Source organism: Lissotriton vulgaris, chromosome 12 (genome assembly GCF_964263255.1).
Source record: "Lissotriton vulgaris chromosome 12, aLisVul1.2, whole genome shotgun sequence".
In the NCBI taxonomy this organism is placed as follows: domain Eukaryota; kingdom Metazoa; phylum Chordata; class Amphibia; order Caudata; family Salamandridae; genus Lissotriton; species Lissotriton vulgaris.
Window position 1 is genome coordinate 628,427,702 of NC_141700.1, and position 16,738 is coordinate 628,444,439.

The following is a 16,738-nucleotide window of genomic DNA, read 5'->3' on the forward strand; positions in this document are numbered from 1 at the left end:
CGGCGAATTGCTATCTTAGATTCTTGACGGGCATCTCCGTTTATTTCCGTAGGTTTGACCCTTACGGAGTTTGACGGAGAAACTGGTCAGAACGGAGAAAAGTATCCATTTTAAAAATAGAATAGAGCAAGCTGACAATCCCACAAGAGAATTGTTTAGTATCTACAAAGAACTCACAATTCCATCAAGACTTGAAACTCAAGACACATACTCAGCTGAGACATGTGATCTGATTGCTGACTTCTTTGTAGATAAGGTGGATAAAATCCATGCCACCTTTGTAGATAATAAAACTCTCTTGAATACTAATGTGGATACTAGGCCCACCTTAACTCACAAATCCCCTCTAACTAGTTTTAAAACCCCTGACAAACATGAATTGTTGGGTATTATTAATGGCATACAGTCCGGCTCCCCCACTGATGTCTGCCCACCGGACCGGTGTAAGGGAGTTATGGAAAGCACATTAATTGACTATATTAGTCACATGCTCACACTATCTTTCCAGGAATGTTATGTTCCGGAGGTATGGAAAACTGCCCAAGTTATGCCATTAAAGAAAAAGCCCAACATTCACATTTCCCAGCTCCAAAATCTCCGCCCCATCTCCCTTCTCCCATTCTGTGCTAAAATAATAGAAAAAATCGCGAACAAACAACTCATGGAGTACTTGGAGGGAGAAGCTCTCCTTCACCCCTCTCAGTCGGGGCTTTAGAACGGGCTACTCTACTGAGTCGGCAGTCCTATACTCGACTGAGTGTCTTCGGCAGATAGTGGACGAAGGCGAGACAGCGGCGTTGGTCCTGTTGGACCTTAGTGCAGCATTTGACACCGTGCTGCACTCAACGCTGCTATCTCGTCTCTCGGACATGGGAGTAATGGGCCCAGCACTCGCTTGGCTGCGCTCCTTTCTGGCCGACAGAAGCTTCCAGCTACACTGCCCACCCTTTAGATCATCTCCTCAGAAGGTGAGCCATGGGGTTCCACAGGGCTCAAGTTTAAGCCCTACGTTATTCAACATCTATATGGAACCCCTGGCACACATTGTAGAGGACTTCGGGGTGGGCATTGTCAGCTACGCTGACGACACCCAGCTGGTGTTTAAGCTAACTCCTGACCGTAGAGAAGATGCCACCAATTTCTCGGACTGCATGTCTGCAGTAGCGGTCTGGATGAATAACAACTTTCTCCGTCTGAATGGCGAAAAGACCGAACTACTGGTGGTCGGGAGAGCAACTTCTGCGTGGTCTCGCTCATGGTGGCCTAGCGAGCTGGGTAAACTGCCTACTCCTGTGGAGGCAGTTAGAAACCTAGGCGTCATGCTGGACTCAGACCTCTCTGGCAAGACCCAAGTCAGCAGGGTCACAGGAAGGTGCTTTGGCATATTAAAGGTTCTGCGAAAGGTGTTGGATCTCCTTCCTACCGAAGCCAGAAAAACCATAGTCCACGCATTAGTGACCCCCCATTTGGACTATGGGAATGCCCTCTTGGTTGGGCTCAGTCAGAAGGGCCTACATCAACTGCAATGCGTGCAGATCGCTGCCGCACGCCTGGTGCTCGGACTCTCACGAAGAACTTCCGCAAAAGCTGCCCTGATCAAACTCCATTGGCTTCCGGTTAGAGAGCGGATCAAATTTAAGACCCTTTGCTATGCTCACCGCATCGCTCAGGACAAAGGTCCTGAATACTTAAAAAATCTTCTCACTATACACCGCCCGATCCGGAACTTAAGATCATCCGGCACAATGTTATTCAAACTCCCTCGAATCATCAGGGCCAAAATGGGAGGAAGATCCTTTAGGTATTTAGCCTCTAAATACTGGAATGCGCTCCCGCTCCACTTGCGGATGGAGCCATCTGAACTGAGATTTAGGGCCAAATTGAAAACGTATCTGTTCCCCAACATGTAATCCTCCCCCGAGCCTCTTTTTCTACAGCTACCTCTGGATCTTTGTACTGTACTAGCAGTTAGCGCGGGGACACACAGTTTTGTGTAGCCAGGCGCTTTATAAATGATTTATTATTATTATTATTTATTATTACAATTTGGCAAGCCCACAACTGAGCTTTTTGTTTTATATTTCGCAGCGATCGCCAGCACTTAAGGACCCGGTGCTTTAGGCCCCATGGGTCACCGAGTTATGTAAGTAACTGTTCACTGCTCACTGCTCAAATATAGTGAGTGGCTTTTTGCCTTTGATGTAACACAGGCCTTCTCAGCCTTTTATGTGATTATAGGCCACATTTTGGCCACAACTCAGTGTAGACTAAACTTTTAAGTACTTTTGATTTTGAAATTTCTGAATCCACAGTCCATGAACATTAGTTGCACCCTTACCCAGACAACTTTATACGGCAAATGACCCCTGGGGGGCAACACTAAACTCACCATTCGGCTGAATGGGTGAAGTTTCTGTAAGTTACACTCCCGATTTTTTATTTAGTAGCTAACGTTCAATGATAAATAACCACTCAACTGGTTGCATGTTTTACTTCCTCTCCTCTGTAGTTCGCGAAATAAAATCGCTGAGACCGACTACGACTTTCTGCGTGGTTGACTCAACTCCAACGTCTAGAGCCTAGCCAGGCCTTGACTCCATGGTAATTATTATAAATGTTATACTGCCAAACAAGATGGATGTAATTAAATTTACTACTTAGAATTCTAATCCACCTCCCCTTCCTTTTCTTAACTTTTCAGATAGGATTGCCCCATTTTCACCTCCCTCCCGTATATGTCCTGATGAAGACCCCGCTAAAGGACTTAACGTAGCCTACAGATAGGGGTCGAAACGTCGACGGCCTTCTCTTTGGACTTCCGGCACATGCCCTTAACCACTTCTAATCTTACTATGTGACCGTTGAATGTCATTAGTTAATAGTTTATCAATGGATGCCTTGATTTTTGGCTTGTGTATCTGAACTGTTTGAAAAAATTCTTTTGAATACTTGTATTTATCACATGATTTCTTGACAGTGTTTATTCTTCTTGATTTTACACTCCTCTGAGCACTACCCTTCCCCTTCTTTTCCTTTCCCTGTTTGGGGCTATTTATTGAATGTGAATTAATCCCATAGTGGTTATAGCCTGGTGTTGCAAAATAAAATACAATACCTGTGAATTCCTTTGCATCCTTGTTTGTTAGTTAGTTTCAATTAGTGTCAGTGTGTGTAGGATACAACACGCTTCCCTTTCGGGGAGCCTGTGTATCATGGCGGTGATTCACAACCAAGCAGGGATTATGTCGCTCTACAACGCTATCTATGCTCCAGTGCAGGCCGCTAGTTAATACCTTCTCAACAGCAGCCACCATGTGAGGCGGGCAATGGCTATCCACGTGCATTGAGATGGAAGTACAATCTGTCCCTGCTACACGAGCCACACAGCGCCTGACACAGCATTAGGCTCTATGGTGAGGGTTAAGTCAGCGAGATGTTTCCAGTGACGCTCGTTGTGTCCCCAGTGTAGCGTTGTACATATTATTATTACAAGCTGCCAAGTTCGAAAACCCCAAGGTCACATAAGACAGATGGGCAAATTATTTTAACATAGTCAAAGAAACCTTTCACACCGAAAAGAGTTAAAATTTCAATTGGTTGTTTGCTTTTCATTGATAAATATATCTGTGACAGGATAGCACGGAGAAAGGAAGAATCAGGCAGGATGCCATAAACCTTGAGCAGACAGGCTATTTTTTCAGAGCTAGACTTTAGTATTCCAAATAAAAGCGAATAGTTTAATTAGCGAGGCAGGATGCTAGCAGTAAACCACAAGCATTTACAATGCAATAGGTCTCGTATTTGCAAGAGTTTGCACTATTGGCATTGTAAATGACAATGCTTTTTATTTATGTGTTTTGAAAACCTGCAGTCGATGCATAAACACGCACATTGTACTTATAGTCCTTGCTTATGAGAAGCCAGGCTGGTAGTAAAAGAGGCGCAGTTACGGTCAGCCTAGCTTCTCGTAAGCAAGTGCTATAAGTACAAAGTGCTTTTTTATGCACCGCTTGCAAGTTTTCAAAACACATAAATAAAAGGCATTGTCATTTACAATGCCAATAGCTTAAACTCTCGCAAATGGTGAGACCTATTGCATTGCAAATGCTTGTTTTCGTTTTTCACTTTCAAGAAGTTCGTATTGTGTAAAAGTATACCCCCTCTGTGGGCATAAAAACCTGTACTTAGTTTAAATGGGTTAAGGAGTTGCCCACTAACAGTACACTATTTTAAACAAAATATTTATAATATCTTGTTCAGTGCATTGTTCATATTTAATAACCCTCTTGCTTGCTTGCATTAGGGCCCGTGGCACCCTTGCTATCCCATGGTATGATTGATTAGCACTGGAGAAGGGTAAATCTGCCTTTAGATATGATAATCCCTTGTGTGAGGCTTGGGTTTATCATTAGCAACACCTCTCAGCAACGCTGTAACGTGATGACGTCAGCCCAACCTCTTCAAATGGAATGTTCTGAATTAAAACATGGCGGGTGTCGGAGTGCAAAATGTGTGGTTGTCAAGGTTTACTGTAAGGTGGGGGCTCAAGTGAACAACAAAGGTCTGCCGGGTAACGACAAAAGACCACAATGTCTGAGGTTGGGATTCCTATGTAGATAAAGGTACATTTTAAAATCTAATGTCTCCGTTCTCGCCTTCTTCCCTAATTCGCTGCCTCCCCTCATTCATTCCCAGGCTGTAACTTAGTCTGCGAGAATTGCTGACGCTGATTTCACACTTTGGTTCGTGCACAAATGACTGCATTAGGCTCAGGCCCATGGCTTCAGATTTGTAGCGGAAGAAATAATCTTCTTTTCTCACCTCTGCTGTGAATCTGCCAACCCCGTCTTTAACCCGTTCCTCGACTGAACCATTGCCTCTCTTCCTTTGCTGTGTCATTTTGCGCCTGCGCCATTTCTGCTGCTCGCAACCTGTACACAGTTCACACAAAATCCTAGAAAACTTGCTTACTGCCCTATTAAGACGCAATCCTCAAGAACTCCATAATTCCAAAATCATTTCCTGGAATGTCTTCTTGTATAAGGAGTCGAAGTGAATACACTTTGCATTAGTGCAGTTTCACATCGAATTTTGCATGCATCAACCATTGTAGAAACACCATGAACACGAATCCAGGCAAAAAAGTGTGTTCTTGTATCACTTGCGCAACATAAATGTTGTTGCTACGTTGCATTACAACAGTGGAATGCGTCACTACCCCATGTTTTTGACACCACTCCGCCTCGCCCATTACCCAGTCTATCCGAGTTGACCTAGCTCAAATTCAAGGTGTTGGCAGGGTCCCATCACGAAAGAGACCCAGTACACCGACCGATCACCAGCTCCACCAATCACCAGCCCAACCCTTCTCTTCCCCAGAATTAGACAGTCTCTGGTTCACACCTGATGTCATGGAACTAGCTTTCTTGGCGTGTCTAGTTTGAATTTCTTGGATTTGATGCAACCGGGGTAACTTCATACCTCTCTTACTTATCTTTTCCACCTCATGCCAGATCTTAGACTGGGTATGCCTCAACCCAAATACCACGGGCCAGTTAGCATATAGACATGGTTGAGGAATGTGTGGATGTGCAACATACCCAACAGTATTCGATAACAGAACTAGGTGCTGTCGTAGGTGAAGACTTTCTTAAAGAGCTCAGTTTTGAGGAGTTTCTTGAATTGAAGGTAATTAGGTTTAGCTGTCAGTTGAGAGGTGTTCAGCACCTGCAGCATTTCTAATAGCCTACCCGTTGGCCGCCACCCAGCTCCAACGAGCTTCTAGTTCCCCACTTCTTTTTCAAAAGCAGTTGTAGCAAAGAAAAACCTTTGAGGGGAGAGTTCTGCAGAATGGCAGTAAGAATCCTCAGAGGTACCTCGCTTGTGTATGTGGATGAGAGTATTATATGGAGGGTGGGGGAAATGTAAGGCGATTATTACTCATAGCGATTTCTGGTGGGAGATACGGGTCCTGCACATTGCTTAGACACTCCAGTGGACATGCTGCATTTTAAGTTGTAGGGCACAGGTCTTTAATGTGGCTGTTTACCATTCAAATGTAGCTAGAAGAGGGCCTTGGTAAAAACGCAGGGTTTAGAAGTGCATTGCAAAGGCTGTAACTCAACGGTAATGCAGTGAGGAAACAACAGCACTCTGGGCGTATATCGGGCATACATAAGACCTGACATTTAATGAGGAAACCCCTTCAATATATGTTTCATACCAAATACCAAACCCCACTTCATGCTGGGCCTCCTTCCTCACTCCTTATTTACCAAATCAAAATCTTTTTGCCCTTGTCAAACATATAGTTTCTACTACCTACATTTTTAAGGACCTGTCGGCCATGTTATAAAGCTACATATGCTTAAGTGCTCTCGAACTGCTCTACCGTGATCCATGTGACACCCTTACCAACACTGTGGCTGTTCTCCTTGGTCCCACAACTTAAATCCCTCTCTGTATCCTAGTTATCTGGTTTTGACGGGGTGCCTTGAAGCAGATGTGCTGCTAAACCTTGAAGCAGGCAGGAACTGCTGCAGAAAGGGAGGATGGGAGAGGGGATGAAGGCATATGAGGGGAGGGATAAATGAAGAAAGGAAGCTGCACACATGCTTTGTATTTCCTGAAACTAGAGCAGAAAATCCATGCATGTTTCTTAATGCAATACAACAGAACAATGATGTGCTCATGGACCACAATCCAGGATAGCAGGTGACCATTGCAAGCTCTCGCTCTGTCCTTCATCAGAGCCCATCAGAAGGGAGTATAGAGAGTTCATTATTCCCCCGGCCCCATCCCTTTTCAGAGGCCTGTGCTCGTGCTGTAGCATTTATTTATAGATTATAAAGCAAGGATGATCTATTTATTAATGTTGAAGCATCTACCATGGTTAATACCAGTGGATGGTGCCAGATGAACAGACAGGGTTTTCGTTTTAGCTTGAGCAGACTAATCCACCGTGGTTAGAGTGGGATCCAATTGGTGCGAGAACCTGTAGAACTCTTGATAATCGTAGATAAAAGTTAAATACCAAGGCAATTCTAGGTATTCAAATGGTGGTTCTCTTTGTTTCCTCAGCTGAAAGATCGAAAACCAAGCCAGACGACACAGATTCACCCTGGGAAATGGCAAAGGCTTCTCTTTTGAGCAGTGAAATGTGAATTAGTAGGTGCCACAGATCTAGAAAGGGTTCATCCAGTGGGTTTCGCAACCATTCTTGGTAGAGTTGTCTGGGTTGTTTTAAGGCTTAGGCAGGCTCGTCTGAACACTGCCTGCAGGTTTGGTTTGGCATTTAGAATGCAGCTTCTTGCATTGTCAAAGGGTTTAGTTTGGTACTACCATACTCTGAAGTGTTCGGATTGCGGAACAGCAGAGTTAGTCCTCACCATCTTTGGGTCTGATCTTCAGTTTGGGTAGAAAAAACCTCTCACTTGTGGAGTGGTCAGTTTGGGGAGAGAATAGGGAAGTTCTGACACTGTCAGATGGTTTGGTTTGGTTTTCGGCTTGGGAGGTTTGGTCATACCACCATCACAGGGTTTCTTTGGGGCACAGGCAGGTGGGTCCTGACACTATTAGTGGCTTGTCTTATGGCAAGAACAGGATTGTCCTAACACTGTTGAGTGCTTTGACCTGTGTGTTGAGGTGAGTAACTCAAACTAATGCTTTTACATGGTTTGGTTTCAGAACTGATGAGAAAAGCTGAAAGCCCAGCCAAGATCACCAGTTCTGTTGCAGCAGCAGATGTTACGGTGGAGGAGCCGGTGCATTCCCCCGCAGATGAGCCACCACACTCTCCTCCCACGGAGGAGGTGGACGGAGTACCAGTCCCTAACTCAGGGCTACTGCAGGTCACAGAGAGAAGACGTGAGTACCTATTCTTTCTAACTTTGCACTTTCTGTGCGTAGCAGGCCTTGCACTTTCTGTGCGTAGAAGACCTTGCAGTAAGAACAAATGGCTTAATGCTGTGCAATAAGATCTCAAAGGATCATAAACTCTGCAGTGAATTTGATTGAAACATTGAGTTTAAAAAGCAGACCCTTACTACTTGCTAATCACTCAATCACCAAATGCAATCTACAATCTGCAATATAGAGTTGTTCATGTTTTTCTAGTTCTGACAGTGTAGTCGGATGCTAGTCGGATATGGGTATTTCCGGATCTGATCAAGATCAAGTTAGCTTTTAAATGATTATCATCCTCCCCCGCCCTCGGGCTCACACCAAGCGCCTTCCTCAGTCTAAATGAGTGCAAATTCAGTGGTGGTAGATGTGTGATCAATGTAGAGAGTGTGCATACCGTGCTGATTACCTGCTGACAGGACATGTCTAGGGCTTGCAGAAACCACCCTGGAATGCACTGGAAGAACATGACTTTGTGCAGGCCAAACAAGTGTAGTAGACGTTACTTGTAAATGTAGACTATCGCTGAGTCACTAAGCGAAAATGAAGAAACCAGTTTTTTTGAAAGAATTATGAAGAAAAGTTTTTAGGAAAACAAATGAAATAAAATATAATTGTAAACATTTATTGTCAGGTTAAGGCTACAGGCTTGGGGTATGGTTATGGTTAGGGTAAACCCTGTATTATGGGTAGGTTTGTAGCTTGAGTTAGGGCTAGGATGAGTGTTGCGCCTGAGGTTAGGGACAGGGGTAGAGTAATGTTTAGGCACTGTCTGCAGTTTATGCGACATAGTTGTCTTAGGACTGTTTCTGTTGGGTGTATGAGTGTATGTTTATGACTGATTTTAGGTTTATAATGATGAGTCTGTGCTGGAAGTGTTTGTGGATTGGTATTGTTGCTTGGTTTAAAATGTGTGAGTAAGGTATTGTGGGTGTGCTACTGGTGCTTGATGTACAGTGGACTGTATCTGGGTGATTATTCTTTGTTTTACAATTATCTGCCTGTGTCTAGCTATGTGCTTGTGGTATACCTGGTATTTTGTTTATCATTAGATGTCTGTCTAAGGGTCTGAATTGTGGGAATACTGTTTGTTTTAAATTTGTCTGTATCCTCATATGTTAGTGTGTGTGTGAGTGACGGTATACACTTCATGAGGTGTTGTGGGTGACTGTTGTTTAGTCAATAATTCTTAACCCGGGGGCGGAGCCGGGCCGGCGGCCAAGATGGTCGCTCGGGTTCCCGGCTCCGCCGGCTCTCCTCTCCCGCCGCCTACCTTCTTCGCCCGCCCCGCACGGCTCCGGGGCTCCCGTGCGCCGAAAGGGGCGCTGAACAGATGCGTTCGATCCCGAGCGCTTTCCGTGCCCGGGCAGCGGAGTTACGGACCTCCGCGATCTTGGCCTGCGTGATGCCTGCAGCCGGGACCTAGCGTAACTGCGCCGCCGCCAGCAAGAACCACAACAGCGGCCGCAGGGATCCAGGTGACACCCGCCCACCGACACGTAGGTCAGCCCGCCCCTAAAAACTTGGTTCCAGCGCTACCCCGTATATCGGGAGGGCAGAAATACGTGCCATTTTCCAGCGCTGGTCTGGTATCTCCCAACCCCCCCCCCCCCCCCCCCCCCCCCCTTCTCCCTTGATGGGCTTACTCGTCCACTACCCGCCTCTGGCTACTCGGATAGAGCGCCGACCGGCCTGAAGTGCACTGCCTCCTCCCCGCATTTCAGATACGTGGGGCTGGCTGCGGCGCAGTACCACCGTGGCGCCTTTTGGACTGTGGGGGCCCGAATGTGCTTCTCCGCCACGCAGTGGGACGAAGATACTACTGGGTAGTAACGTTGGGGTGCTGGTGACGCCATTCCTTCTCTATCAGACTCTGGGCGGGCGGCCCTGGCATTTGTTTCAGCGGCGCCTGGAATGGGTGTCCCCCCTGTGAGTAGTGCTTACTATGGTGAATATACAGATGACGTTGGAGGCGCGCACAGTGGATCGAGGGGAGTGGAGCGGATGCCCCCCATGTGCTGAGAGGATGGGCTTGCAACGAACTGCTACAGAGGGGGCCTGGTGCCATTACAATGGAGAGAACGCTTTGCTGTGGGCATTTTGGTTGCGAGACTTTGTTCATGTGGCCCCTGCTCGGTCTTCGTGGAACAGGTATTGTGGTGGGACCCTGCCCAGTATTTCTTGGCGGCGTGGAAGACTGTTCGGCAAAGTACAATTCTTTGTATGCTTTTAATTGCTTGCTTCTTCGACACCTGATTTCACGGATACTCATCCAATTGGAACGTTCACCGGCTTTGTCTGATTGTTTCCCTTCTCGCTTGCCCTTCCTGATGTCGAGCTTTAAGGCTACGAAATGGCTGCCCTGCTTCTTCTATGCATGGCGCTTTGGATTACAGATGGTTAAAATGGCGGCGGATGCTCCTGACGATGCAGCTACCTGGAACATTGCAAGGCTTCCAATTCCTTTTGACTTGTTCTTCCCGATCACTGTGTTCGCTCTAATTGCCTTCTCCCGCTTATACCGTTTTGTGGTATGCTCCTGACTCGGGACATCGTAGTATATGTACGCCAACGACGTTTGGCTCCTTGTTCTGGCGCGGGGAGGTTTCCATCTTACCTGGGGGGTTTGCGGGGCTGGGCTGTAACTGTGTTTGTGAACCTGCTTATGTCTTTGATATTCCACCATCCACTACGGCATTATTGCAGGGGTGAGGGGTGGCGGGGGCCGGGTGCCTGTACTGGGGACCCCCCATGTTTTCTCTTCCCCTTTCGTGGGGTTTTTGTTCATTTCTTTCTCCTTTCTTTCTCTTATTTCGTGTGAATATTGTCTCTTTCTCTCCTCTTCGTCTCTTTCTTCCTATATTTCGGGTTTAGATACTGGGCGACAGGCACGCTGCTAGGGGGGTAGGCCGTAGCCGTATGCAGGGGTGCAGGGTGGGGGGCTGGGGGTGGGGTATTATTTTTTCTTGCTTCATTTTTTAGTTCTATGGCCTTATTTTTCACGTTTTATTTTGGTTCCTCTTTCCTTTCTTCTTTTATCCTTTTCCCTTTTCAGTGGGTCTGATTAGAGGTAATTCCCTGTGCGTTTTCCTAGTCCAGTAAAGGGTTTATGTTTTTAATGCTCTATGTCGAGGCGGACAGGTACTGTTTGGGTGGGGATATGTAATGTTTGTCGAAAATCCTGATTTTACGTCCTGATACGAATATCCTGCCTATAATGGTCCTGCCGTGAATATCCTTTTTCAGTTGTAACTCTAGCATTGGCGAGGTTTAATTGTGCGGCATCAGTTCCTGCTTTCTACTTATTTTAAAAAAAAAAAACCTTCAATAATCCTGTGACTATGTTTTACTAAACTCTCCTGAGTTACGCATAGATACTGTGAGGTGTACTTTAGCATTGATCCTGTTCTTTATTGTTTGATTGCACTACCTCTGTAACTTTGCTCAACCGTGACGGTTGGTAGCCTTTGAATGTAACTTTGAAATGCTAATAAAGGTTTACCAAAAAAAAAAAAAAATTCTGAACCCACTGATGTATTTACATGAAATATATTTGATTCTGCATGGGTGGAGTTGAGTGCTGTCTGGTTTATAAATATGTCTAAAGTTAGAATATGTCTGTCTCACTGGTCTGGTTTCCTATGCCTGCATTTGGGATATTTGTTAGCGGGTGGTTGTTTAAGTAAAGGTGATGTGTCTACACATGGTGTGTATGACTGTGACTGCTGTATTTATAATTGTGAGTGGAGTTTGGTGGTGGTGTGTGGCTGCCGTTTGGTTTGTAATTACATATGTTATTTTGAGTTCAGCGGACTGTACTCCGTTCCGCTAGAACCACAGAGTCATACACTCTGATGCCCTGGTGGACTATATCCTCCCATATTTAGAGATTTAGAGTTGCCGGCCCTTTGGTATCTGGTTTCAACCAACAGACCAAGTGGAGGCACCACCACCAGAAACAGGGCAGTCCGCCTGACTCTAAATATACTGGGCAGGTCATCAGGTTGGTGGACAAGGTACTACACAAGGTTTGTGGCAGAGTACCCTGTCCGTCAAACTCTACATAAGGCTCTTAAATCCATATCACAAGCTGGCAACTTTATCATCAACCATACATAGTCTGTTCACAAGCTGGCCCCTTCATCATCAACCATAGTCTGGCCTCAAACTGGCACCTTTATCATCAACCAGAGTCTGAGCACAAGCTGCCACCTTTATCATCAACCACCGTCTGAGCACAAGCTGGCAACTTTATCATCAACCAGAGTCTGGCCTCAAACTGGCACCTTTATCATCAGCCAGAGTCGGATCACAAGCTGGCACCTTCATCATCAACCATAGTCTGGCCTCAAATTGCATCTTCTGCATAGTCTATGCAAAAGAGTGGAAGTTTCAAAATAGAGAACTAAATCACCACTCGAATACCAGTTACTAGCACTCGTGTGTCCTGCTGGTGAATATTAATTTTTTTATTGATTCATATTGTTCAGGAGCGAGTACTGACAGCAGAGGAAGTATAAACAAATCGCATGGGGGCAATACTTCATTTGTAAAGGAAATGTTGGGCCCAGAGGCTTCAAGAGTCGCCTGCGGCCGGTGCTATCGAATGTCGGGGGTGCCGAATACCAAGGCCATATAGTCTTGATTATTCTCACGCCTCTTTCGCCCATCTACCAGACACTCCTTGCTCCTTCATTTCACTTGTTTATTTTTATTTCCATCCCTGCTTTATTTGTCACTGCTTTTCCATCTTTCTCTTCCGCCTTCTTTCCTCCTTTTGTGTTTCTATTTCTTGCTCTGGGTCAAAATTTGATTAGTAAAAATAAGTGCCAGTCTTCAACAATGAGTGCCGGTGGGCCCCACTTGCAGCCACCGGCTCAAATTAACCACTGCTTGGATGACTTGTGTTTATCCACTTGACAAGCTCAAATAAAGCAAGACCTGAAGTGCCTCAGTATATGGCTTCAGTGTAAGTGTAATGCAGGACTGTCGTAAAGAAATAGAGTAAAGAATGTGCTGGAATTTGGAATAGTCTTATTACCATGTGATCAATCTTCAGGCATCTGAAATAAAACATTTGAAAAAGATTAGCACAGTGTATCTACTCTCCCACTAAAACAGCTCCATTTCTTGGAGAATGTGGTGGTGGAAATGTAACTTCTTTCATTGATGCCAAGTGACCTCTTGTCGCATATGACACCGTTAAGCAGTCCAATTTTTAACCAACAGCACTGGGTATGCTCCTCGCTGAAAAAGTTTGAATGAAAAGTGCAATTCGCAATGCAACAGTCTGAACTGCTTAAGATTTAATACATGGCAAGGGACAATTTAGCAGTTTTTCATCTGTTTCCAGCAGCCTATTGTTGGAGCACAAGATAGCAAACCTCCCTGCCACAATATCCGCATGCAGGTATGTACTAAACTTAAGCTGTGGGGAACTGAGCACACATTGCTACATAGCAACCATAGATCATTTCTTTGCAAGAAATAAATAAATTGCTTTGTCATGTTGGAATGCATTACATGATGGAGCGCGTCTCACACCTTCCATCCTCCCCTTCCTAACTTCCCCAGGTCTTTGGTTTCCTGCAGCATGTACATCATTTTCTGCACCACATAGATGGCCCCTACAGATGTTGGCTTAACTCAGTGAATTATTAAAGGAAAACACATTTAGGTTGTAGTCCGTCTGTCTGTCACTACTGCTTTAAACAGGCTCCTGGCATGTCCGATGTTGCTGGTCAGGGAAGGCAAAGTCCTGAGATAAGGGTGCGTTATCCCTGGAATGCCTTTTTTAGGTCGAAGCTTCGAGACCGCAAAATGGCCTGGTTGCAAAGAAATATAGAGGGACATGCTGAAAACGTATCTAGAAATGCATTCAGCCTGTTGCTTCCCATTGGCCTTTCCTTTTGTCGCTCACATTTGCTTGTTTTCAGTTCGCTTACTTTATTTGTTTTAGGCTGTCGAGCTTGTGTTAGTCCCTCCTGTGGAGCATAGCCTGTTTACCACGTCTCTGATTGGTTGTTTCTATTCTTCGACAGCCTGCTTTTTGGGGACTCTTTTTTTTTTTTTTCATGAGGCCCTCCATGCGAGTGCATGTTTGACAGCTGTCTCTCCCTCTATGTTTCTCTCCCTCCTCAACTGCTTTCTGTATTCCTCTCTCGTCTGTGTGCTTCTCCCCACTTGGGTCTTTGTTAAACTGAAACCGGGCATTGTTTCCAGGAGTGTTCAGCCACTGTAATTAATTCAAGCTACTTATTATTTGTGGCTTCTGAATGGTTCTTTGTGGATTGTGCAGTCAGTTTTTCCAGTAGTTGTATTGCGTTTTTCCTCAGATTCTGAGGCACATTTAATGCATGTAAGTGTATGTTTTGTTTAACTTCCTGTCCAAGCGTAACTGATACTTTAAAGGTCGGCTTTTCATGGGGCCTGCTCCTGAAACGCCTCGTCGTTACACTAGCTGCCACAGCATGCCCTCCACTGGGATGCCTGGACTTGTCATTTTGTTTTTACAACTGCTGAGATTTGTAGGTAGTCTGGTCCTTGAAGAGTGCATGGTGTCAACTTTGTTGCATGCCAATAATTGATCCCTGGCCCATATGCTGTGTGCCCTGAACAGGCAGTAAAATATATAAATTGTTCAGATGTTTTCTGTTTCTACTTCTGGCTGCTTTTAAAGTCCTAAGGGATACTTTGCAGTGATTAGCAGTTCAATGTAGTTTTGCATTTAAAGGCCTCTCTGTTGGATGCTTATGTACTGTGGACGAAGTGCTCCTTTTCTCTCTCGGAACGTGCTTTCCAATGTGCACAACACTTTAAAATTAAGTTGGGTCACTCAATGATTTCATTTATTGTTTGTCAATTGAATGAGCGGAGTGGTGCCCTTCTGTGACAATCCTTATGCTAGCTTCTTTTGCAAAGCACACAAAGATACATGTGATAAACAGAATGGAAAAAACAATATTTCCCTGTTGGCTTTGGACCCATAATGTAATGTCAGACCATGTACTGGTCCTTGGTTCTAAACGACCATGATCTTCTTAATAAACCCCACATGTATTGGTTTATGAGGTACCCTAAAAAAATGGTACATAGTGTAGGCTGCGGGTGATGGAGCCTGCAGTAAACTAAGGTCCAAGGGTGAAATCAGCCTCTTGTCCCAAACCTTGCTTTTCCACAGAACGTTTCTGGCACAGATGTGCAGCCTTGACAATATTATGTAGTCTTGATCACAAAAGACTACACATTCAAAATAATGTTTTTGTGGAGCTTATTGGGTCAAATAATGCATACTTTAATATACCTCATTTTTTACAGAGCTTTATTTAATATAGATATATTACAGCAATGTAGGAATTGATTCTTCTGTTGATATGTTTACTTTTATATAATATATATTACAATATTTTTTACATTATACTACATAAAAAGTATGATGTAAAAATATATAAAAAACATATATACACACACACACAGACACATATACGCACACACACGATGTAAGCCCCTTGAGGCAGTTCCTTTAGCAGTGTTGTTCTATACATTTCTCTAATTCATCTGTTTTTTTAAGCTTTTATCTGTCGTTGACATAAGTGCTATTATGTGTGTGGAAGCGGACGACTTCAGTGGATAGAGGTCCTATCTCTTAGACTGTTTTTTTCATAACCAAATTGTTATTGCAATTATATATACAGTGAGCACTTCAATACATCTCATTACATAGAAGAAAAGTGGAGAGGGTGCGGATATAACAGATTAATGATATTATCTATATCGGGTCACATAAGGGTCAATCCCCTTATACAGATAAACCACGGTAATCTTCCAGATTGTTAAACAGCTTTGTTTCTTGGTAAATACTGGCAGATGGAGGCAAAATAGAAAAAAAGTCAGGTAACGTATAAATGATCTGCCAGTGAAAAACATAAACTGAATCCCATCCTATGAGTTTAGCCAGTAGGGCTTCAGCATCTTAATTCCGGTGGAAATTAAGAAAGTACGCTTTCATGATCTGCAAGAACCACTGTAGGACAAGCACATGATTTAAAAAGCTTTACAGGTTTTCATGAAGAGTGAATGACTGTTTTATGCTGATTAACAATAATACTAACTTGGCTAGAGATGTGTTATAGAAACTACTTTTGACTGATTTTAGCTTCCTAATTTCTGTATTTCTTGATCTCAAATCGGACTATAGCTATATATACATACATGCCCACCTAGCATAGCCTCTTTAGCCACCTCTTTGATTGGCTGGCTACTGTGCTTCCTCTGCTCTTAAGGGAATAACTTTTTTCTTTTTGTTTAAGCACTTCATTAGAGTGCATTTGTGTTCCAGCTGCGTTTGTTTTTAACCCCTCTCATTCCCTATGTCCATATGCTTCTCTTCCCCCACCCGCACGTGTTGCTCTGTCTCTCTCGCCCATGAGTTTCCTGCCCCCGCACTCCACGTTGCTGTCTTTCACCATGTGTTTCTGTCCTTCCATGCTTCACATTACTCTCCTTTGCTCATGTTCTCTCCCTCTTGTTGCTTCTCCCCACCAGCCGTGTTGGTTTGATCCCTACCTACTCCTGCATCCCGCTAATCTGTTATTTTTTGTTGTTTTTTAAAAAGCGCTTTTGGCCCTTGTTTTGAAACGGCATGTTATGATCTTTGCCTGCTAGGTTGGAATGTTGTACAGCCTTCTAAAAGTGAACATGTTAGCTGGAACGTGGGGTAGTTCTGTCTTTCCGCCTTTCTTTTTCTTTCTGCCCCTTTTCCTTTCCTCTCTTTACTTTCTTACTTCTATAGCTTATTCTCTCCCCCATCTCTTCTTTTTTAGCCCTCTTAAATATT

General features: G+C 44.4%; 1 protein-coding gene across 1 annotated transcript in view; it reads left to right on the forward strand.

Annotated features, from left to right (window-relative positions):
• The window catches only part of DBNDD1 (dysbindin domain containing 1), a 302,296-nt gene that overhangs the window by 201,669 nt on the left and 83,889 nt on the right, over window positions 1-16,738 (forward strand). Inside the window, exon 2 of the mRNA XM_086945780.1 lies at window positions 7,687-7,866. Coding sequence (XP_086801906.1) covers window positions 7,687-7,866 — 180 coding nt within the window. The remainder of the gene's footprint in view (window positions 1-7,686; window positions 7,867-16,738) is intronic.